At 37.8% G+C, this 24,362-nt stretch overlaps 1 protein-coding gene across 1 annotated transcript in view; it reads right to left on the bottom strand.

Annotated features, from left to right (window-relative positions):
* Ankfn1 (ankyrin repeat and fibronectin type III domain containing 1) overlaps positions 1-24,362 on the bottom strand; it is a 418,857-nt gene that overhangs the window by 43,721 nt on the left and 350,774 nt on the right. Inside the window, exons 15-18 of the mRNA XM_074046108.1 lie at positions 16,648-16,814; positions 13,837-13,987; positions 12,183-12,351; positions 2,296-2,462 (exon numbers count right to left, since the gene is read on the bottom strand). Coding sequence (XP_073902209.1) covers positions 2,296-2,462; positions 12,183-12,351; positions 13,837-13,987; positions 16,648-16,814 — 654 coding nt within the window. The remainder of the gene's footprint in view (positions 1-2,295; positions 2,463-12,182; positions 12,352-13,836; positions 13,988-16,647; positions 16,815-24,362) is intronic.

The raw sequence follows: 24,362 nt of genomic DNA, 5'->3' as shown, positions 1-24,362 counted from the left end.
TGCTTGACTATAGAAGTGTTTCTCTAGAATATTGCTGGTTGTCAGATCATAAACTGTTAGAGATGACTAGGCCCTTTAGAAGTCATCTAATCCAATCCATTTTGCATATGAGGAAATACTGCCCCCCCCCCCCCCCCCCCCCCCCGCCAACTTCAGGAGATCAAATGAATTATCATTCAGGACCGAAATGTGTGCACCTTAACTTCTGGTCCATTATTAACTATTCTTACTGTGCTCCATTGTCTCTTGTTTTGGGCTCAACAGATAAGGTAGTCTTTCATATTATCCTTATTCTGCTTTCTTCCTTTTCCCACTACTTTCCCACCATCTGTGTTCCATAGTTACTGGAAATTAAATAAGTGAAGTAAATGTTTAAAAATTTTAAATATTACACTCTCAGGTCAAGACAGCAAGTAACTTCTTGAAAAGTTACTTCTTGAAAAGTTACTTCTTTAATCTGAGCAGTCAATAAAGATTTTTCATTTACAACATGAGGAAAGTAGGATAATCTTAAAGAATTGTCTGCTCACTGCTTAGCAATGTTTTTCTTCCTAAATATTTCAAAACCTTCAATCTTTGCATATTCATATTTAAAGGGTTTTTCCTTCTTATTAATGAGCAAATGAATTATATACTTACTATGTGACAAGCACTTTGCTGAGTGCTTTCCGTGCATTCTCTTATTGAATTCTCTCAGTAACATAATCATGTAGTACTATTATTATCATTCCTATTCTTCAGGTGAGATTAGGCTCAAAGGTCACAACATCTTCCCATCTTAAGTTCTCATTGTGCCTTGTCTGAATAATTGTCAGAGCTTCTTATCTGATTTCCTTACATCTAGTTTTCTCCTTAAATCCCACAGAGATATGCAAATTATTTGGTGAGCAGGACCAGTCAGAATGAATGCTTACAATACACAATCAATATGGCCATAGCAATATATATGAGAGGAATCTCTCCCACCCCTCTTGAATCTATCCTAAACTTCTCTTGAATCTATCCTAAACTTATGTGAGACCCGAGAGCCTGTCATTTACTTTCTCTAACACTTTGGCCAGCTCCCTATAGCCCTTCAAGATTAACTGCAAATTCTTTAGCAGGGCCTTTAATAAAGTCCTTATGATCTGATCTCATTCTGTCTTTCAGTCTTCCCTAATTTCTCAGACCATCCAACACTCAAATTTATGACCACCTAACCTTGATTATTTATCATTTCCCTAAGTCCCATTTTTCTGCTCTCTTTGCCTTATCTGTTTAATATTTTCTCTCTGAATGATCTACATTCTCTTTCTCCTCTCTAAAATCCAGCCTAAAAGGCCAAATCAGATGTCAATTAACATCCTCCATGGCAATTTTTCTGATACTCATAAGTGAGAGTAAATTTTTGCTTCTTTGTGTTGACATAGAACTTTTCTTTTCTTGGCATTTTTCTCTTGACACCTAACACATTTTATACAAGTAATATTTACAGACATTTCTTGACTACCTTTATGGATTTTAAACCCCTTAAGGTCAGGGACCATGTCTATTCCAACTTTGTATCTCTCATACAGTACCTGAACCCTGAGTGTTTAATAAATATTCATCAAATTGAACTGGATATGTATCATGGTGATATTTATCATGGGGCTATTGCTGTTATACTCATTTTGTGAACTGCATAACTAATGGACAGAGAGATGGCAAGATTTGGCCAAGGTATTTAGAAGCAATTTCAGGCCATACCCAAAAATTTCTGACTACTAGTTAAGTACCATTTTTACAAGACCCTGGAGTGTCACCAGGCAAGACCATGGACAGGGAACACATTTTCTCACCTCAGTAACCACACATTAAAGTTTCAGCTCTGCCAGAAAGAAGTTTGAAACACGAAGACTCTTAGTTCTGACTAGATTTGGGTTAACATAAACTGGTGGATAGTTTTCTTCTCTTTTTCTCTGAGATACTGAGTAAATTAAGAAAAAAATTCTTTCTATTTGTATTATCAATTACCAGGTAAGAGCAATGTTTTGATCATTAATTCTGGGGGTGATTTTTTTCTTCAATATGGAAAGCCACTTGCTACCTACCATAGTGGCTGATATAATTCTTAGGAGAGGTGTGATTTACCTGTCTTTCTTAAGTCTTTGAAAACTCACAACTTCTTGTGCTACACATTTTAACCAAGTTAACAGGCTGGTTACACAGTGTGTTCTTTGATTCAGCCCAGATTGCTACTCTTTCTCTTTCTTTGTTCTAACCCCTTTCACCCTGCCTCTTCTTCCTGTTACTTGAGAAGAAATAAGCTATTACCTGAATGAAGTCTAAAACTTGCTGGTGTCTTTGTTTGGCAGCTGCAACTTCGTTGTCTGAGATCGCTTCCCTCAGGGACTGTTGAGTATTCAGAGAATCCAGCTCCACAACAGCAGAAAGGCGGCAATACAGACTAATAAATTTCTCTCTGTAGCTGCAAAAATGAACTGGAAAATGGACAAGCAAAACAAACATGTTAAATCTAGTATCAAAATAGAGGAATTCATACCACAGAGAAAATTGGTTGAATGAAAACATGATTTACTAATCCTATCAGTGGAAAATATTGAGCCACAAATAAATTATAAATGTGCTCTTAAGGGGCCAGTTGTCTGACTTTAGTCAGACAGTATTCCCTTTTAAGTTTACCAGCTCCTGGTAAGGTATGGGGAAGTAAGGTTGGTTTGAGCTGCAGCTTAGGTTGTACTTTTTCCTAAAGTTAGGGCTTTTAAAGAAATACATTGTCTTATTCCATATAATGATGTTTTAGTCAATGATGGGCCATGTGTACAGTGGTGGCCCAATAAGATTGCATAGCCTAGTGACATCATAGCCATCTTAGTTTGTGTAATACAGCATATGATGTTTGTGCAATGATGAAGTCTTCTAATGACACTAGAATATATCTCCACTGTGAAGTTGAACATTGTGTGTATAAATATGTAGTATGTACATGCTATACATACATACACATGCAGATATATGACTGGGAAAGTATGCTTGATTATCACTCTAAAGAAAATAGAAAAAAAAGCTAAGTCAAGGGAATTTGAGACCTAGTTTTGATTTTCATGTCTGATTTCCTGTTATGTATCTTGCTTGCTCCTTTCCAAGGCTAGACTCCCCAGAAGATATAAGACATGCTTTTTCTTGGGGTATCTTTTGTCTAACTGGAAATTTCTCCAAGGGCCTATTATTATGGGCTTTAAATCCTCCTTTTGCCTGTTCTCTCTTCAGCAACTCTGGAAGGATGGTAGGAGCTGATCTTTGGATAGACCATCTTCATCTTCAGTAGACTTGGCCTTCCCCCTTTAAAAGATCAGGGGCCTCAGGAAAGACTCTAATCTTCATCTTCATCATTTTCCCCTCTCCAGCAGGGACAGAGCACTGTAGGAGTGAGCCTAGTGCAAGTAGTATGAGGTAGTCAGATTTATCTCCTTCTCCAACCAGTTCTGATCATATACCACAACATCAGATTCCAATGATCCTGATTCAGATCAGTGTAGTCCAGTCTCTTCCTGGCTTATTGTTAAATATAGAGATTCACCCTCCAGGAACCTCATTTATTTTGTGTATATCTGACTTTCACTAGTGTGTCCCATACTTTGGAAATAGGACCATTCTAACTCAACAAGTCTGCTAGAATATTTTTATTATGGCTTCTTGGGTGAAAAATTCTACAAAGAACTATAATTACTACTATTGTACTCCTTTGTTACTGATTCCCAAGACTTAGATCTGGGCACTTAGGGAAGCTAAACCACAGTGCCTCAGAATGGGGCATCTAGTCATCTCTGCACCTCAGTAAGGAAGTCCTATTTTGAGAGGTTTCTGTGCACCTTACCGTTTCCATCCTACCACTGCCTGTTTCTGTGCTTGATTGCCTTTTTGGATAAATCTTAGATGAATGGAAGGGTAACCTGTTCTGTTTGTTTTTTCTCTTTCCCCATGGAAGTAGAAGAGAACAATAGAGTGAGTGCATCAATGCTTCATTCTTTCTCCAGCTGTGCCCCATTTCTAGGAGTTGTTTCTCAATCCAGGTAGTCTCAGACCTGGGATCGATTCTTCCCTTTGGTGTCAAATCCTACTTCCCATCTTTTCCACTCTCTTTAGCACTTCCTTGCCTGACTCAAGGAAGAGCTGATTTCATATGCCCTTTCAGTAAACCAGAAACTATTGTGTTTTTCCCAAGCAATAGAATTTTTATGTAGTTTCCTTACTTCTTTAAGATCTTGACTTTAGGATAAATCCAAACATCTCATTCCCATAAGGAAAGCTCCTTGTGGTCTAGGATTTGAATGTATCTCCAATCATATCTTTCATTATATGACTGCTAACCCTGCATCAACTTTCAGCTTTGGCCAAACTGAATATATTTCAAATCCTTATATACTTCCATGCTTTTAACTATGTCTTTCCTCATCCTCAAATACCTGTCTTTCCCAGTACCTGCAGGTCTCCTTCTTTTGATATTGGAAGATTCAGCTGAAGTTTCAAATGACATCTCCTTCTTTCTAGGTAGAACTAGTTTCTCCTAGTTTTGTGGCCATAGAGCATTTGTTTCTAAATCTCTGAGCATACTTATCTTGCTACATTTTAATTATGTGTGTACTTGACTGCTTTGGTATTAGACTGTGATTTCTTTAAGGACAGGAACCATGTCCCCTATTAATTTTTATTTCCTCAAAGCCTGGAACATTGTAGCTTCTCACCTGTTTATTGATTGAATGAATAAAGAAATAAATGCATGAGCTGATCTGATGAGGACAGACTCCACCCCTGAAGGCTCCTCTTTTGCTTTGTTCTCACTGTTTTTTTTTCTGCAATACTGGGGCTTGAACTCAGAGCCTACGCCTTAAGCCACTCTACCAGCCCTTTTTTGTGATGGATTTTTTCAAGATAGTGTCTTGCAAACTGTTTGCCTGGGCTGGCTTCAAACTGTGATCCTTCTGATCTCTGCCTCCTGAGTAGCTAGGATTATAAGCGTGAGCCACTGGTGTCTAGCCTCTGTTCTCAGTTCTGTCCCTGTGGGCTGGATTTTCCTGTTTTGAAAGGTTTAGTTCAGATCTGTAATATTTACTGGCAGCTTGACAGGAAGGAGTCACTGTTACTTTGTAGCTTACTTTTGACCCTTATAGCTCCCTGAATGTGTCTTTATGCCTTTCAAGGAAGGATTATGTCCTGCTAACACTTGACAGATGTCCTCTTTTGGCTGGAGAGTGAAGAGAGTAAAGTGTCTCACAGCCTGCTTTTCCAAACCAAGTTGTAAAAAAATTTTTTTGACTTTTTTTCTTCTTTCTAAAATATGACTGGGAAGGTTGACTATGGAGAGATGCTGAATAATTCCTTTAAAAGAAATGCTATCAGTTCCATCTGAATTCTCAAAAGCCAGGGTGTTCACAGCTTTCTCTTGTTGTATCTTTGTGGTAGGAGCCATGGGTCAGTGGGTGGTCTCCCGTGCCATCCATGCCATGCACCACAAGTGAGTTATGAGGAAGTTTTAACTGTAACACTTTTTCCCTTGCTCTAGTGGTTTTCATCCAGAGCCTTTAATGTCACTTTAACAAATGTTGCTTTAACATAGTCTTTTGTGGTTAAGCAATGATACATTTGGTAGCCATCACTGAGGAGGGGAGGATAGACTGGAAGCTTCTAATTTTTAAAAAATGTGAATCACATGCATTTTACAGACAAAATAATATAAGACTACAATAATGTCATTATCTGGACCACATGATTTGTTAGTAACACACACATTAAGACTAATGCACTCTGGTGTTGTTTCTCCCTTTTTCTACATAAGATAGTGACAGATTAAAATGCAGTTGGCAGGAACACTAGCAGTGTGTGGACAGGCCTAGATTTGAATTACAGTTATGCTACTTACTACCTATGTGATGGTGGGAAGGTAGCCTCTAAGCCTCAGTATTATCTCTAACAGGGGTAATAATGCCTACCTAGGATTAAATAATACAGTGTATATAGAGTACACAAAATAGCATATGGCACATATCACGTGTTTGTTCCCACTCTCTACCTTAACCCCTTCACTCCTCAGGAAGAATGATGCAGTTAATGGTTAGACCATTAGAACAGGATTAGGATTATAATATTCTTCCTAAGAATCTCTAACTCATAAAATTCCCAATCAGTCTGAGACATGTGGTCTACTTTGGAAGACAAGGAATCAACAAGATAACCTTATTAGGGTTACTTTAATGCTACAATTCTTTGCCAAAGTGTCAGAAAGCACCTGGGTACAAGACACTCTTCTAGATTCCTGGTAGTGAATGAATCGGCAGTTGGAAGACAGGATTGGTATCCTAAATCATGAAAAATGGGCATTAGGAATGAAGGTTGATATTATGCCATTTCCTGCAAGTCTGTGGCCTGGATTCCATTAGGCTTATTGCCTGGATATCCCACAGGCACCTCAAAACTCATTATTTGTCAAACTGAACTCATCATCTCTCCCCTCCCCCAAACCTGTTCCTCCCCTCATACTTCCTGTTTTGGTAAATGGCGATATTATCCATCTCAGCACCCTATTCAGACTCTCTGGCTCCTCCATGTTGCTCTTCATCCTCGTCATATCAATCAGAAAAGTTTCATTTATTTTAACTCCTAAATTTCTCTTGCCTCTGCTTTTTCCATCATACCTTCACTGTGGCCGCCTTAGTGCAGATTCTTATCATTACCCACTTGGACCAATGAGGCATTCTTTTAATAGTCTCATTGTCTCTAGTCTTAGCCCCTCTTTCCTACAATCCATCCTCCCCCTAGAACTGCTAAAATCTAATAAGACCTTATCACCCCTTTTCTTAAATTCTTTTCATCACTCTTTATTGCTTGCAAGATAAAGTCTCACCTTCTTAGGATAACGTAATTTTGACCTTTTTAACATTTAGCTTTTCAGAGGCACTAAGCATCCATTACAATGAGCTACTAAGGGTGCACCTAATGCTGTTCTCTCTGCTTAAAATGATTTTCCTTTTCAGCTCTGCCTTTTCTCTCACTTTCTAAGTTTTTGTTTCTCCTTTCTGATCCAGCTAAAATATTAGCTCTGTAAGAAAGAATTGGGTAAATATATGAAATTTAGCAGCCCACATCTTACAGCAGTGTTTTCATAGGACTGTTGGTGTAGGTGCCGTCTCCCCTATTGGATTCTGAGCTTCTGATGGGTAACTGTGCATTGTTACTGTCTGTATGTCCAGTCCCAACATAGTACCTGGCATATAGTGGGAGTTCATTAAATGTTTGTTTGGTGAAGAATGCAGTCAAGTGCAAGAAGTAGGAGATATATACAGGCCTCAAACGATTTTTTAAAATCCTCCAGCCTTTTGTCTTTGTAGTCCAATTAGTATGATTCATACAGCCAAGGAAATCAATAAAAATCAGCTTGTCACATCATAGGCCTGTTGTTAACTGTGACTGCTCACAGGGTCAGGGCAAGGTGACCTCCTCAGTGCAGGCTAGGCAAATCCTCAAGAAGCCATGTCGTTGGATGGCGTGTCTAAGGGTTCATGATACTGTTTTCCGTTTTACTCTGGGTACAGTGCGAAGAGTGATGCCCCCAGGCACATGCTTTGTTACGGAAAAGGGGTCCTATCCTGCTCCCATTTAAGGGATGGTGGAGAGTCAACCCTAAAGCTGTACAAAGGGAAGTGGGTCTTTGGTGAAACTGTAACACTTTGCCTCAGATCAACCCTGCTTTACCAGATCTCACAAGATCCCTCTATAGGTCAGTCTCTCAACTCCACAGATAATCCTCTGAAAGACTATCACGTGGGTTTGCCCAGTGGTTTGTACTCCAGAAGACAGAAGGCTAAGCTCCTTTATCAGTTCAATCTCACTAGATCTGCTCAGTGCCGAAAAGCACACAGATGCAGTTTTCCATGGCTGGCCAGCAAGTTATTTATGATTCATTTAGGCCACTGGCAGGACATGGTCAGTTTGCCAAATTTCAAATCCTTTCATGGGGATGAGGATGACTTACACAAGTCAAACTGAAATATAGTGCAACTCTGTATTCTATTATAATTTACATATTCCCATAATTCACACCTTTTCAAGTTTCATTAGAATTCCCATGCTGTTATTAAAGTTCTCCTGAGTTCTGACTGAATTTCCAAAAACATTCTCTCCTTCTCAGAAATTTTGAGTGTATCTCAACCTTTTATTATGGAACATGGAGAATAGAAGTTCTTACTTATAAAAAAGAAAAACAAATTGCAAAATACTTAGTATTTTATTTAGAGAGGCTTAAGTCCACTATAGCAAGTCCTTTAAAGTTCCTATATAAGGTATTAATTCTTTGCTGACCTGATGCCTAATGGAGGAAATGTGATAAATCTGCCACTTAGAAAACTGATTGCATGGGGATAAGATAGAGTTTGTCATGATTCTTACAAATGCCTAGTAATATTTTAAAAATTGTTGCTGTGATGTTGAAATACCATAAACATTGTATTAGAGAGGGTATTAATCTCAAGCTACTGGTAACATATTTCCCTGGTCCCTAGAAAAAGGCTAATAGAATTGTGTGTGCCAGTGGAACTAAGTCCAACCAAGTGGTCTTTTCTCATTGATCAGTTGGATCACCCATTGATATGGCAATAAGGGAGGACCAAGAGGGTAAGAAAATACATCTTACTCTAGAAAGAAACCTCTTAAAGTCAGGGATTTTGAGACCCAGTTTTTTGATCTATGACCTGTTTTTCAAGGATGAAGAATAGTATCTGATGGTCTTACATTGCTTTTAGCAATAAGAAAAGGTAAGACAAACCAAAGGGACAGACACGTGTTGGATCTACTGTGTTACTATGCTAACCACATCTCAAGTTCTATATTTGTCTCCACATCTTAGGCAGTACTACTTAAAATGAGGTTCATTGATTTGTGGCCTCAATATCACCTGAGAGCTTATTAGAAATGTGTGTTTTTCAGCTTCATCCCAGATCTACTGATTCTATATTTTAACTAGCTCTCCAGATGATTCTTATGCACATTAAAGTTTGAGAAGCATTGTTCTCAAACTTTACTTCCCAAAGTAAATGTTCTGTGTGGTTTTATAGGTGCCATGCCAAAAATGATTCCTGGTCAAATGAATTTGGAAGATATTGGGTTAAGCAAAGTTAAGCTTTCTTTGTTGTAGGGTAGGTTTGCCTACATTTTGCAGAATTTTTAATATTTTACTCTACTGTTCAAATTATTCTTGTCATGGGTCATGGCTTACTTTTTTTTTTTTTTTTTTTTTGCAGTGCTGGGGATGGAACCCATGGCCTTGTGCATGTAGGTAAGTGAGCTACATCCACAGCCTGATTTGGCTTCTGTTGACATTCATTGATTGTGGTCTGTCTCCTATCTTTGCTGTTGTTGCTTACTATATCCTGAGTATACTGATCTCTTAGCCAAACTCACTCTTACTCTAAGGCCTTTGCACTTGCTGTTCCCATTGCCTTGAAATCTTGGGTCTCTGCTCAAATATAACTTCTTTTAGAAAGGCCTTCCCAGGTCATCATGTATCAAGTTGCATCTCTTGTTTCTCCACTGTAGTCACTTCCCCTGATTTATTTTTCTTCACAGCCCTTCCTTTTCTGACATATTATTATTTGTTTTTTGGTTTGTTATTTGTCTCTTCCACTAAGGTATAAACACCATAGATGGTTACTAATTCTTCAGTGCTTAGACTAATGCCTGGCACATAGTAGGCTACTCAATAATATTTATTGATGAATGAATGAACAAGTGATTGGAGAGAGAAAATGGATGCTAATAGACTTTATCAAATTGCAGAGTGGGGGGTAATAGGCAGTGAGACAAAGGGTGGTTGCTCAAGGACTGTGTGAACCTCAGAGAAAGCAGGGTAGATAGGAACTTTTCATGTTTGGGACCTGCAGGGCCTTAGGAGTCATATACATTTATGATACCAAATTATTGATTGTTCCCACCAAGGCCAATGATGCATGGGAAAATGAATTTCATGTATTTTTGCCTGTAATCAGAGAACAATGTCTCATGCAGAATAAAGTATTGGTTAGCTCTCTAATGCATTGTTTTCCCTAGTTCCTTTTTTGGTCATTTAGCACATGAAAATCATTCACTTTCATGGCTTCAGCTGTACTAATAGACACTGACTAGATTGTGTTTAGTACCCAATTTTTTTCTCCATCATATCTCCTACCAGTGTGGCAGATCTACTCCAATACTGATTAGCACCTTCAGATTCAACATATTCAATGCTAATGCATCATTTTATTCTCCAATTTTTGTATTTCTGATAAAGGCAGCAATACTCTTGTGGTCATTGAGGCTGAAAACCACAAGCTGTTCTGCAGATGTCCCCTTTCCTCATTGCTCATTCTCACTGATTACTTCTAATGTTTTTCATATCTGTATTTTTTCCTTTCCCCTCTTTTTTTGGTTCTAACCATACCACTGGACTATTATAATAATCTCTGAAAGTTTCAACCCTTGGTTTCAATCCATCTTAAATAGATTTCTTAGCCTGACTCGAGTCAGTATGGCCCCATCTGTCTTTATGTCCCCCCACCACTTCTTCACATTTCTCTGATCCATCCAAACTGGACCACTTGTTCTTTTCCTGACTCTTTATGAATCCTTCAATTCTCATGTCTTTGTTTCTCTTCCCCCTCTCCCAACAAGAAAACTTTTCTTTTTATACCCATTTCTTTTTATATCTCTCTATCCTTTAACACCCACATCAAATATACTCTTCTCTGGGAAGGAGAGTATATTTGTGCTTTGAGAAAATGTGCTTTTCTTTTTTCAATATCACATAGTGCTTATGATTTCTGGCACATTATGCCTCATTTGATAATAATTCGTATTCTCATTTTCCTCCTATCATCATACTAAAAGTCCCTCCAGAGCTGGATCTTTGTCTTACTCATCTTTAAATCTCCACACTAGATACCAATAGATAGGGGTATTGATTTGAAATGAAATACTTTTCCCCAAACTATATTTCATAACAGCAATGGTGTCATATCGTGGACTAATAAATTTCTTTGGCTGAGGAACTCATTAAATGGCCACATTCACATCCACGCCATTTGGGAGTGGTATGGCCAATGTTACTAATTTGTGATGCAGAGAAAGTACAGAAAAGTTAAGTGATTGCCAGTGCCATACAACAGGGGTCCCAGGATTCTCAAGTGCTAGTCTGCAAGCCTGATTCAAGCTTGTCTTGAGAGCTGTCCCTCTTCTGGAAAATAACAGTTGCTGTTCATCACCTTTTGGGTTCCTGAACTGCTTGCCTCAAGGGAAACTGAGAGGCTTAAGCAACTTATCAAGAAGGGATAAATTCAGATTCACATGCACAGGTTTCAGTATGTGACATCAAGCAGTTGCCTTGGCTGCTTCTAAGTCTGGTGACTAGGGAGCCATCCAAAGAGGGTCTGCCTCCATTCCACCCACCCACTCACTCAGCCTCCCACAAACTGTACAATTTGAATTGATGGAGCTTGCTAATTGCCTCTTATTGGCCTGTTACAAGATGAAGCACCAGAAAGGAGACAAAGCCTCCCTATTCACATTCTCAGTGGTCAGTAGGGGTTCCTGCAAAAACAGAGAAACTGGAGCCCAGGGTATTCATTTTGAAAGGCAGGACAAGATCTTCTACCATTCAGAACCCCACATTAAAATCACAATATTATAACCTGGAAGACCCCGTCTATTTCTCAAATGGTCTGTTGGAAATTTACAGTCTATTTAATAAATTAGCATTACTTATGAATGTAGACTTTTTTTCTCCAAAGTGATACAAATTCTGCATTTTAATTTCATTATTTTTTCCCATATTCAGGTGAGGAGACAGAGTACTTTTCATGAAAACATCATTCTTGGATTTATATTTTGAGAAAGCAAAGAAGAGGCAAATAGATACAGCCTGATAACTGAACTTTCAGTTTAGAATTCTTTCCTCTCCATTGGGTCTTAGCTAGCTTTCAATAATTATTGCTCAGACACATAGTCTTGGAGCTTTGCTTTTTCTCGGACGTGTACACAGTTCTAGGAAGGGTTGTTGCCAAAGCCATCATGTGATTTATTGACCCTCCACTGGGACAAGGGGGAACAGATATAACTTTGTGATTTTATTATAAGGAGGCTGGGTTAATATTTCTAGGTGAAACAAGCTACTATACCAAGTTCAAACATCTGAAGAGGGAGGTTAAGAAACCCTGAGTGTGGGGTGTAAGGATTATTCTGTCCTGGGGCTGTACAGACGTCGTCTGAGGCAGGGAGCAGGAGAAGAAAGGACACATTGTGACCCATTTCCAACACCTCCTGTGTGTAGAGGCGGAAGTTCCTTGCCTGCAGAGGGACACGCGCGGAGGAAAAATAGGAGAGTTACAACATGGCACTTACATAAACAACACCAAACTGGCATAAAACATCTAACAAAATTACACGACTTCAAGCTTGGAATTTTTATACAACATAAATATTAGGGTTCAGCCCATTTAATAATGCTATATAAAATCAAGATTTAAGGCAGTAATGTTCCACATAAACTCTGAAAACAACATTTATGCTTCTTATAAAAGTAGAAAATGATTGCATTCTGTGGGCTTTTCAAAATGATGAATATAATTACATGAAGCAACAAAAATGGATTGAATTAAAAATCCACTAGTTTCAATTTAAGTTGGTTAAGGGGGAAAAATGTAGTTTCTGGCCAAGGACTGAGAAAATTTTACAAGTATCAAAAAAAAAAAAATGTTGTATGCACTGTTCGGCAGTTAGGCAGCCTTCCCCCAACATGTATATGTAGCCCAAGAGTCACCAATGAAATACGAGCTGCTTCAAACCTGCTAAGTCTAAGAAACCCTTTAATAGCATCTACTGTCACAAGTAGAGCTGGTATTTTTTTTTCTTCTTGCGAGTCCAGGGCCATCCCTGGAATAATTCAGTTGCTCCCCTGGTTTCTGTATGGTATCACTTGTAATTTAGTCTTTATCAGTGTTGGCTGCTTGGACTGGCCTTGCAGTATTACTTAAAATCAGAGCAGTACTCCAATGGAAGGACACTCTTAGAATCTCTAATTTATACCCCTGCCTCCATGGGTCAGAGGCCAATTCATGGTTCTCTTGCTTATTAAAAGGGAGCCAGTCACTCCTGTAATGCTCTTCCTAATACAGGCTAAACTTAATCTCTCTCTCTGTTTATATTTTGGGGAGAGAGAGTAGGACTGATGAATGTAGGCAAAATAAAAAGTAGCTCTCTCTAGAGAGCCTAACAAACTTTTACAAGTCTCTTCTATGACAACAGTTTTTCTTAAACTTGCTTGTTTGTGGAGGTTAGATGTGCACCTTTTGATTTACATAAGACAGTTTGACCATGAATTTTCTGTTTGTGGAAAGACAGCATGGCAAACTTGGCAATGGACTTAGATCCCACTATTAATACTCTTTTGTTCTTAAATAAATCATCTGTACATCTAACCATACCCTGTTTGTTTGTGCATACATGTATGTATAAATTGTTGTTGCTTCATGTTGTCCTGAGGCTGAGCCTTGGTATCTTTTAAGGTAGACTACATTGTTTTTCCCTGTTTGAACAGACCATAGAATAGTGGGATCTGGAGAACTTAGGTCAAAACAGAGGAGCTAGAGAAAAGCAGCACAAGTGCATAAATGTAGGCATTAAATTCTTAACGTGAATGTACATGCAGAGTAGTATTTAAATAAATAGAATAAACATATATATTCATATAGATATACCTCTTGAGTAAGTTTTACTCTACAATTCAGTTTCTGTGATCCATAAAAAGAAGGTAAAAATGGTAAAGTCTAGTACCTGGTGTAGAGGTATATTGATCTGCTTAAGGAGAGCTTTCACTGCCATCTGGAGCTCGTAGAAGAACAATTGCATGGGGCAGTCAAAAGTATGATCCACACTTTCCATAGATTCAGAGCCAGAAAGCTTTTGGATGCATTCCCACTCCTCTCTGTGTGTTGAGTCAAGTTAAAATTAGAAGTATAACACAACTTCAGAATACAGCTCAGAACTTCCTAAGTGCATAGGCCCAGAACCTGGATAACCAATTCTTGGTGGTTAAAACTCGATGCAATTAACGGAATTCAAACGTTTTGCAACCCAAATACCAAAATAGAGTTTTAAGTGAGGTATCTCTAATTTAAGCTTACTTCACCTATCAAGCCACATATACCTCAGAACAATAGGTCCAATTTGTATAAATCAGGTTTTGTGATTGAAGCTTTCGAGTGTTTGTAATAGTTTCCTGACTGTCCTCATTTTCCTTTCCCCGTGGATCCTCTGTAACTTCTAAGATCCTGCATTTTACCACAGGGGCATTTGCTGGTTAATTCCGCAGTTGGGTAACCACAGGACTCTGATCCAACTCAGGCAACAAACCACATGGCACATTTCAACCCTGGCCTGTTGTAATCGTGGGGACTATTTTGGTTTCTTTCTCTTTCCAAAAGCTTGAGGAGAATCACAAACAGGAACACCAGACAATTCTAATAAAAGGAACAAGAGGGCACACATCACTGCTTCCATCCTCCTCCCAAACCAGTCATCTGTGTCTTCATTCTGCACGCTCTATAGTTCTTCCTAATGAACTTTTCCAAATGTCATGCAGAAGGGAAGAGAAAAGAATGGTGGTGGGAGGAAAGCACATCTGGTTGGTCCCTCAAAGACTGCTCTTCAAAAGGAGCTTGAAAAGATCAAGGTAAATGCCTCTTAGGCAACATTGTTTCCACAGGTATTTTAGCACAAGTCTCTAAACACATTCAGTTGGCCCAGTTTCTTCTTCCAACTCTGCAGGGAGTTATCAATGTGCTCTCTAGAGCAGGCTAGAGAGGAAAGGCAAGCCCTCCTCTCTAGGGATGGAAAGAGAGGAGCACTAACATATGTTTCCACCCTGTGAAAACTCTGAGGGACTCTCCCCAAAGGGTCATAGCAGCCTGGGCTCCAGTCCCTGGGTCAGAAAACCAAAGAGAATGTTTGATTGCGGCATGAGCTTTTCATTAAATAAATAAACAAACAAATAAATAACAAACTCACTCTCTTTTAAGCTACTGTCTTAGAAAAGTTTCTGTTTTCAATATATCTGCTTAGTTTAAAGCCACACACTGGACAAGACTATGGAAAATCAATCCTTTATCCCAATAAGAAAAAGAAAATTAAGTCCTCTTGCAGTCTGGGCATTAGTTTGGCTTTACAAATTGAAATTTTTGAGAAAATGCTTGGGAGCTCCTTTTTCTCATCAAGTTCTGATACTGAACTAAATGAGAGGTTTATGACTAGCACAAAACCTAAAGGACCACATTGCTAAAATAGGGTGTGTAATCAAATCAGAAGATAAAACGCCAGCAAGAATACCATGAAACAACTACTACTAACTAATCAGTTTAGGCTATGAGGATGGGGGCGATGGGACTGGCAGAGTGAAGGCTACCACAATCTTTTGTACAAATGAACCTTGAATCCTTGACAAGGGTGAATTTATTGGTGTAACCACTGAAAGATAGAGTCTAAACCCTTAAGACACAAACCTAGAAGTGGATGAAAGCAACCATTGCCAAGTTAGTACACAAATGAGTCATGCAACCTTTTGAAAAGGATTCTGAAGGTAACAAATGTTGATTGTCAAAGTGACCACCAGATGGCAGACTTAAAGTCCAGGTGTAGTTGATAAGTGAAAGGAGAGAATTATGGTGGTTAGTGAGTTCTTCAAAGAGATCATCATCATCATCATAACCATCATCATCATCTCCATTATCATCAAGTAAACCTTGTGAGACATTATAAAATCTTGCCACTTTAGGACCAAATTTTAAATTGACTAAATTAGAATCTCCTTTGGTTAAATCTATAGGTGCAACTAGAATTTGAGGATCTAGTGTACATTCCTTGAAGGCTGAAGAAATCTGGAGAATTTATTACATATTATTTTTTCATGTTTAGCACAATTTGGTTCATTATAGTAGACTTTCAGAGGCCTGCTATTAATGTTAATTGTAAAGTTGAGCCATATTACCAAGACTGGGCAAATTTCCCAAAGCTAACAGAGTATAAGTAACCAAATACCAACCATAGAGCAAGTTTCCAGAAGCTCAGGACTTTTTACTTCTTTTTTTTTTCCCTAGAGAACTATAGAGCATGTAGGAAGCATATAAAATCTTTAGGCTAGGGGTCAGCATTAGGGAGAAAGAAGGCATGGGTAGGGGACCTTTAAGATTAGGGAGAATCAGTAGCTTTTCCAGATACCATTCCCATAGATGATATTTTAAAAAAAAGCATGGCTGCTTTAGATTGTGAAGAAAAGATACTGGGAATAGTAATGTGTTATCCATTCATTAACCAGTTGAGCATCAGTGGTTGTACCATGAATAATGCAGAGTGGACAGTGAAAGGACAAGGTCCCCTTTTAATGGGCTTGCTCCTCCCATTGACCAACACTGTAAGCCCTCCTTACCCTAGTGCTAAAGCCAGCTTTACCACTGTGCTGTGGGACCTCTTACCATAGAAATTACACTGGCAAGTAACACTCCATTTTCCTTTGGGCACATCAACTTGGTCACTTAGCCATTGTTTCATCACAAAGACAATCCAGCTTCTGTCTAAATAGGCAGCACTTACTTAGAAATGTTATTATTTTCACGGATCTTCATATGGCAGAGAATGTTGGGCAACTTTTGGGTTACAAGAACTTTGATCTGATCCACAGAGCTACATAGCTTTAGGTAACCTAGATATAATCCAGGAGAGAGACGCTGATGACTCCTTTTATAATAGGAAAGAATATCCTGTAGGGTGAAATAAAAGAAAATAAAACAAAAAGTCACCTAGCAAGGCAATCTCAGGTTGGTCTGTTACAAGTGAACGGCCTTGTAGCTAATTAAGTGAGAAACCTCAGGTACCACCATGAATGTTGGGGAAGTGTTGGTGATGCAGCTAGTCTTACCTTCAGGAGAATTCCCCTCCAAGTCAGGCAATTGGTCTTTATATTCTGCATGCTTATTTTACTCACATTTTTGTTTCAAGGGTAGGTTTGTGGGTTGTGACTGGGAATAGGCTGCTAATGGTGGAGACAGATAATAAAGAAAGCTAGAATTCCCAGTTTCTCCACTTGCAGGGCTGTTTAGCCGTGAGAAAACAGATATTTGCCCATGCAAAAGCTGGCAAAACACTTAAAAGAATCTTTATAATTTCAGAATAATTAAAATGAAAACGTTCATTTTGAATGAAACCATTTAAAATAGAATAAAAAATTATACTAAGTGGTAAAAGACTTGATTGAATTTGTACCTTGAAATTAAAACAAAAAGTAATCTCGAGGCTCATTTTATCTTACGTTGTTAACATTTAGGTTGTTGTTAACTATTGTACTTTGACTCTGAGAATAAAGAGAGAATAAGTCAAACACTGATCTTTTTGGCTTAATTTTTTAATATAAATTATATGATAGCAGATGATACCTCCTCATATTTGAGTTTCACAATATCATGAAGAAGATAATTTTTGCAAAAATATTTGAAGATGTCATATTTTTTTCCCGGAATCTCAACAAAATTTTGAGTAATGTTTGTATAAAGTTCTTGTTCATTTTATGCTCTTCAGTCATCAATTGGCCTACTACTTGAGGATTCTCAATTGTCAATGGCTTGGTATGGGAGTTGACTAGGTCTCTATATCATCTTCATCAGCTTCCCCAAATTCTGTATATTTTACAGTATTTAAATCTTTGCATTGTAGTGGATTTCCATTATATTATCACATCAAAATATTCCACAGGCTACAGAGACTGAATGAAATTGTTGGTACAACAGGAAGGTGCCAACCAAGGTAAACAGAGGGAAATGTTTGAATGGAATATTTTTTATATGTGATCGGTTCTTTAATGAACTATTTTGGTTAAGAATTTTGTCTTCCTGCACAACTGCAGGGACTCAGATAATGAATGATTGGAAAACACAGACACTCTTTCCCTCCCCACTCCCTATATTAACAGATAAGACTTGTTAAATTTTTGAGCAGTAGTGTGAGGGAAACACAGGAGTGATGAATCAGGTACTGATTATAAGGGAAGGTTTCCTATAGGCTAGGGTTTAACCTGATTTTCAGAAAGGGTAAACTAACTAATAATAAATTTCAAATGTATCACCATCAAAAAGTAATAAGTAAAAAGAAGTACTGGATATACTAATTTACTTTATTTAATCTTTCTACATTGTATACATATATCAAAATGTCACTTTGTAAATGATTATAATTATGATTTTTCATTAAAAATATTAATAAAAATGAGTACATTTTAAAGAGTGAAATAGAGGGAACCAACTATACCAGTAGGGAAAGCAAGAGGTAAAACAAAAACATTTAAACTTGTGTAAGATTCTATATGGAAGAAGAAGATGTAAGGTCTTCTTTGGCAACTATGTTCTAAAGGAATATTCTTTCCTCTGTTGAATTAGCCATTTGCAGCATCTAACATACTCTAAATTGTGCATTGTCTCCTCTATCCCATCTTTGTCAAACACATACTGAGTTCCTATGATGTGCCCAGCCCTATGAGAAACATTCTGATTTCAGGTAAACATGCTAATGATCCCTTCCTTCTCTTGTAGAAGCTGAGAAAGACAGATGGGTAAACAGATGGTTATAGTATACCAAAATCAGTTTTATAATATAGGCAGTGTAGGTATACAGTGGAAAGGTCTCTTGATCTCTCTCGCTTTCTCTCCACTCTGTGTGTGTGTGTGTGCGTACACACACAATGGGGGTCAAAACCAGGGCCTTGGACATGCTAGGCAAGTGCTCTACCACTAAGCCACACCCAGATCTTCTATTTTCTTTTTGAACTAGCCTATGAAATTAATGAATGGTAGGGCTGTTTTATTTTCTTGCTTTGTGTCCTTAGCACCCAATACTATTTGTATATAAAACAGGCATACAACATGTACAAATCATATCATATCTCTAAAACAAAATATGGAAAGAGCAGAATGATAAAATAAATTACACTGGGAGGAATATACAAGTAATATGTACAGAAAAGCAAAGTTAAAAAATACTAAAGATGAACTACAAAAAATTTATTATCAAGAAGGAAGGAATTCTTACTATTATCAGGACAGTGTATTAATGTCTTCTGCCAGATCTCTTCAGAACAGATCATAGGCAAGTAGTTGACTGGAAGAAACTTGGTCATGATAGTGTTTTGGGAAATGAACAACTAATCAAGGGGAGAGAAATGGTTAAAGTAGAAGTATTCAGATCAGCGGAATTTGATGATATGAACCCTAAGGGTACTAGCAGATGTGGCTATAGACTTGCAGATCATTATTTTTGAGAAGTCATTGAGAACTGGAAAAGTCCCTAAAGACTAGAAAAGGACAAATATGCCTATCTTTGCAACAGAATAGGGGAGAAACACAGGCTGAACCTAGTAATTAAAGACCTCCAGCTTATTGATCTTTGAGAAAAATGAGAAAGGACCATCAAATAATCAATTTGCAGTCACCTAGGAAATCCTGAGGGACAGGAGTGACCATGGTTTTGTGAAGAGCAAATCATACAGGTACTGTTCATTTCTAACAGAAATAAAATGGGATCCATAGACTTGGGAAGGCTCCAGTATAATCTGTTTCATTAGATAAACTAGAAAGGTAGAATCTTGACCACATTACTTCAGCAAGCTGAACACCTGGGTTGAAGATTTGTGGATAATGAAGATGGTGTGGGAACAGTAGACAGACTGAGTGATGGCTCAGTAGGGATTGGTCCTGAGGGCCAGTGTGTTCAACTTACTTATTGACATTCTGAACAAAGAAAATCAAGAACGTGTGTATCAAATTTGTGGCTCCCAAATTTGGTATGGCTTTGATTTTCTGGAAAACAGTAATAAAGCCATGAATGACCTAGTGCATTGGAAAAATAAGCCTATCATAATTAGGGTTGAAATTTAATAAGAAAATGTGCTTGTAAAGATTCAAACCCAAGAGTACAAATATAGGATGGGTAAGGGTATAAGAGAAAAACATGCGGGAGTCAGAACTGGCCTCAAATAGAATGTGAGTTAGGAACATACTGGGGTTATATAAAAGCCAATACCATTCTGAGATGGAGTAATTCACTCATTCAGTTTTTTAAAAAGACTGTTACTGAGCATCTACTATATTTTCATGCCTTTACATAGCCATTTATCCTTCATTAGTGAGAGTGTTTTTGGAGCTGGAAAACTGCATGGGAGGAGAGAGAAGCTGTTCCATTAATATAATCTAAAGGGCACTAGGAAGGCCTTCTAAAACCAAATGGAGTGCCAACAGATCGGTATATTACATAATTTAACCTCTAACCAGCATTTCTAGCCTCTACCTTTTACCATAGTCCTTTTGTGTTCTCCTATCTCGAGACACAATGAAAGCTTTTTTCTTACCCATACACGTCCCAATCTCTCCTTTTTTTGACTGCTTGGTGGCAGTCATCCACTCATTCTGTCACCTTTAACTGATCACCTACTATGATCAGGCATTATACTAGGTTATTAATAACACCAAGATGAATAAGACATGATCTTTCATTTCAGGAAACTTCCATTTCAGTGTGTGAGAGAAATAAATGTGCTAGTTTTGCTAACCCAGCATAATAAAGGCCATAAGAAGATAATGTAAGGTCTATGTGGATCCACGGGATGATGAGATCTTCTCTTTTGGCTTCTGCCTAATTTATTTAATTTAATTCCATCTATTTAAATCCTATCTTACTCTCTTCTCTTTCTTTTCTCTATCTGAAACTTAACTTACCTTCATGGTTCAGCCAAATGCCACCTCTTCTGCAATGCCTTCCCTGACATTTCCAGGCAGAATTAATAGCTGCTTTGTGTGTGCTCCCATAGTACACTGTTTGTACTGCTATCAGGCTCTGGCTTAATTCTGACTTGTATTACCTTGATTTGTTTATAAGTCTGTCTCCCTCCCTTGACTGAACTCCTTGAGAGCAAGAACCTTGACTTACTCATTTGTTTTTCCTATAGTACCTAGAAGAGTGCCTGGCACCTCGTTGGTGTTGAAGAAAATATTAAATATGAAGTAAAAGGCTCTGAGGTGGTGGGCTCTGGTTCTGGGCCTCTGGGAGAGAATATGCTGGGTCAGTGCAGGGTCTAAGAAGGGTAAATCCAACCTCTCTTCATTGATTAGCTCTCCTATGAGCTTGCTAAAGGAACAATAGATAGTTGCTTTTCCAATATCTATGAAACTTTTATTTTGCTGGGTGAGGTATGGAAACTGATTGTGCAGGATGGCAGAGGTCACAAAATGGCAGCTGGTGGTCTACTACAAAGAATGTTTTATAACTTAAAACATTTTTATTGGAATATAGTAGCTGTACAGAGGGATTTCATTGTAACATTTCCATCCTAAACTCTGGGTTTCCAGCTTCTCTTTAAAAAGTGGAAATGTTTCAATAATAGGACTATGTTCTTCTACTGTGATTAGCTGAAGCTGAATGGGGTTGCTTTCTGTAGCTAGAACATGGACTCTTCAGATTAATATAGCCCTTATTACTTCCACTTGTTTCTTTTTTGTTGTTTTCTGTGATATGGGTTTTGAACTCAGGGCTTTGAGCTTGCAAAGCAGGTAGCTTACCACTTGAGCCTCCAGCCTTTTTTGCTCTGGTTATTTTAGCAATGAGGTTGCTTGCTTTTTATGTAGGCCTGCCTGGATGGTGATCCTTGTACTTTAGGTTTCCCACCATTGCTGGGATGACAGGTGTGCACCACCCATGTCTATCTTTTATTTGTTATGATGGGGTCTCCCCAACTTTTTTTCCCTGATTGACCTGTAACTGAGATCCTCGTGATCTCAGGCTCCTGCATATTTTGAGATGACAGGTGCATGCCACTGTGTTAAGCTATTGGTTGAGATGGGGTCTTGCAAACCTTTTTCACCGGGCTGGACTTGAACCATAATACTCCTGAAACCATAATCATCCAAAATCACAGACTCCCAAGTAGCTAGGATTACAGGCATGAGGCACTGGTGACCAGCTCTACTTGTTACTTTTCAAACTTGAGATATAATTCATAAAATGTGCAATTAAGTGGTGTTTAGCATATTTACAAGGTTGTACAACTAATGCCACTACCTATTTCCAGGCCATTTTCATCTCTCCAGGAAAAAAAACCTCACATTCATTAGACAATTAGAATGACAACTCTCCAATCTCTCTTCCTCTTGCCCCTAGAACTACTATTGTACTATCTGTCTCTGTGGATTTGCTTATTATGGACATAGCACATACAATATTTATTATTTTGTGCCTGGCTTCCTTTGCTTAGTATAATAAAGTTTGACCCATGCTATAGCATGGATCATCCTTCATTTATTTTTTGGTTGAATAATGTTTCAATATATGGAATATATAGTAAACATTTTGTTTACTAACTCATCAACTACTGGACATTTAGGTTGTTTCTACTCTAGCTATTATGAATAATGCTTGTATGACCATTGGTGAACATGTTTTTGTATGAACCCAATTGTTTCTTTTTTATAGTAAAGTTTATTAGAAGAGAGACACTTTTAGGGATGAAAATGATCCATCTCAGGAAGAGAGGTCAAGAATGATGGAATTCAACACAGTGGTTGTGGGAGACTTTAACACTCCATTATCATTAATAAATAGGTCATCCAAACAAAAAATCAATAAAGAAATCCAAGATCTAAAATATACAGTAGATCAAATGGACCTACTTGATGTCTACAGAACATTTCATCCAACTTCTACACAATATACATTCTTCTCAGCAGCCCATGGAACCTTCTCCAAAACAGATCATATCCTAGGGCACAAAGCAAGCCTCAGCAAATATAAGAAAATAAGAATTACACCGTGCATACTATCTGATCACGATGCAGTAAGACTAGAACTCAACAACAAAAGTAAAGACAAAAAACATGCAAACAGCTGGAAACTAAATAACTCATTATTTAATGAAAAATGGATCATTGATGAAATAAAAGAGGAAATTAAAAAGTTCCTGGAAGTCAATGAAAATGAAAACACAACCTACCGGAACCTATAGGACACAGCAAAGGCAGTCCTGAGAGGAAAGTTTATAGCCATAAGTGCATATATTAAAACGACTGAAAGATCCCAAATCAGTGACCTAATGATACATCTCAAACTCCTAGAAAAACAAGAACAAGCAAATCCCAAAACAAATAGGAGAGAAATAATAAAAATAAGAGCTGAAATCAACGAAATAGAAACAAAAAAACCATACAAAGAATTAATGAAACAAAAAGTTGGTTCTTTGAAAAAATAAACAAGATCGATAGACCCCTGGCAAACCTGACTAAAATGAGGAGAGAAAAAACCCAAATTAGTAGAATTAGGAATGCAAAAGGGGAGATAACAACAAACACTGTGGAAGTCCAGGAAATCATCAGAGACTACTTTGAGAACCTATATTCAAATAAATTTGAAAATCTTAAAGAAATGGGCAGATTTCTAGATACATATGATCATCCAAAACTGAACCAAAAAAGATATTAATCACCTGAATAGATCTATAACACAAAATGAAATTGAAGCAGCAATCAAGAGTCTCCCCAAAAAGAAAAGTTCAGGACCTGATGGATTCTCTGCTGAATTCAATCAGACCTTTAAAGAAGAACTGATACCAACCCTCCTTAAACTGTTCCACAAAATAGAAAGGGAAGGAAAACTGCCTAACACATTTTATGAAGCCAGTATTACACTTATCCCAAAACCAGGCAAAGACACCTCCAAAAAGAACTATAGGCCAATCTCCTTAATGAACATTAATACAAAAACCCTCAACAAAATAATGGCAAACCAAATTCAACAACACATCAAAAAGATCATTCACCATGACCAAGTAGGCTTATCCCAGGAATGCAGGGGTGGTTCAGCATATGAAAATCAATAAACGTAATAAACCACATTAACAGAAGCAAAGACAAAAACTACTTGATCATCTCAATAGATGCAGAAAAAGCCTTTGATAAGATCCAACACCATTTCATGATAAAAGCTCTAAGAAAACTAGGAATAGAAGGAAAGTACCTCAACATTATAAAAGCTATATATGACAAACCTACAGCCAGCATTATACTTAATGGAGAAAAACTGAAACCATTCCCTCTAAAATCAGGAACCAGACAAGGATGCCCTATCTCCACTCTTATTCAACATAGTACTGGAATTCCTAGCCAGAGCAATTAGGCAAGAAGAAGGAATAAAAGGAATACAAATAGGTAATGAAACTGTCAAAATATCCCTATTTGCAGACGACATGATCTTATACCTTAAAGACCCAAAAAACTCTA

Source organism: Castor canadensis, chromosome 11, assembly GCF_047511655.1.
Source record: "Castor canadensis chromosome 11, mCasCan1.hap1v2, whole genome shotgun sequence".
NCBI lineage: Eukaryota > Metazoa > Chordata > Mammalia > Rodentia > Castoridae > Castor > Castor canadensis.
The sequence above is the reverse complement of the archived record's forward strand: the minus strand, read 5'-3'. Positions and strand labels throughout refer to the sequence as shown.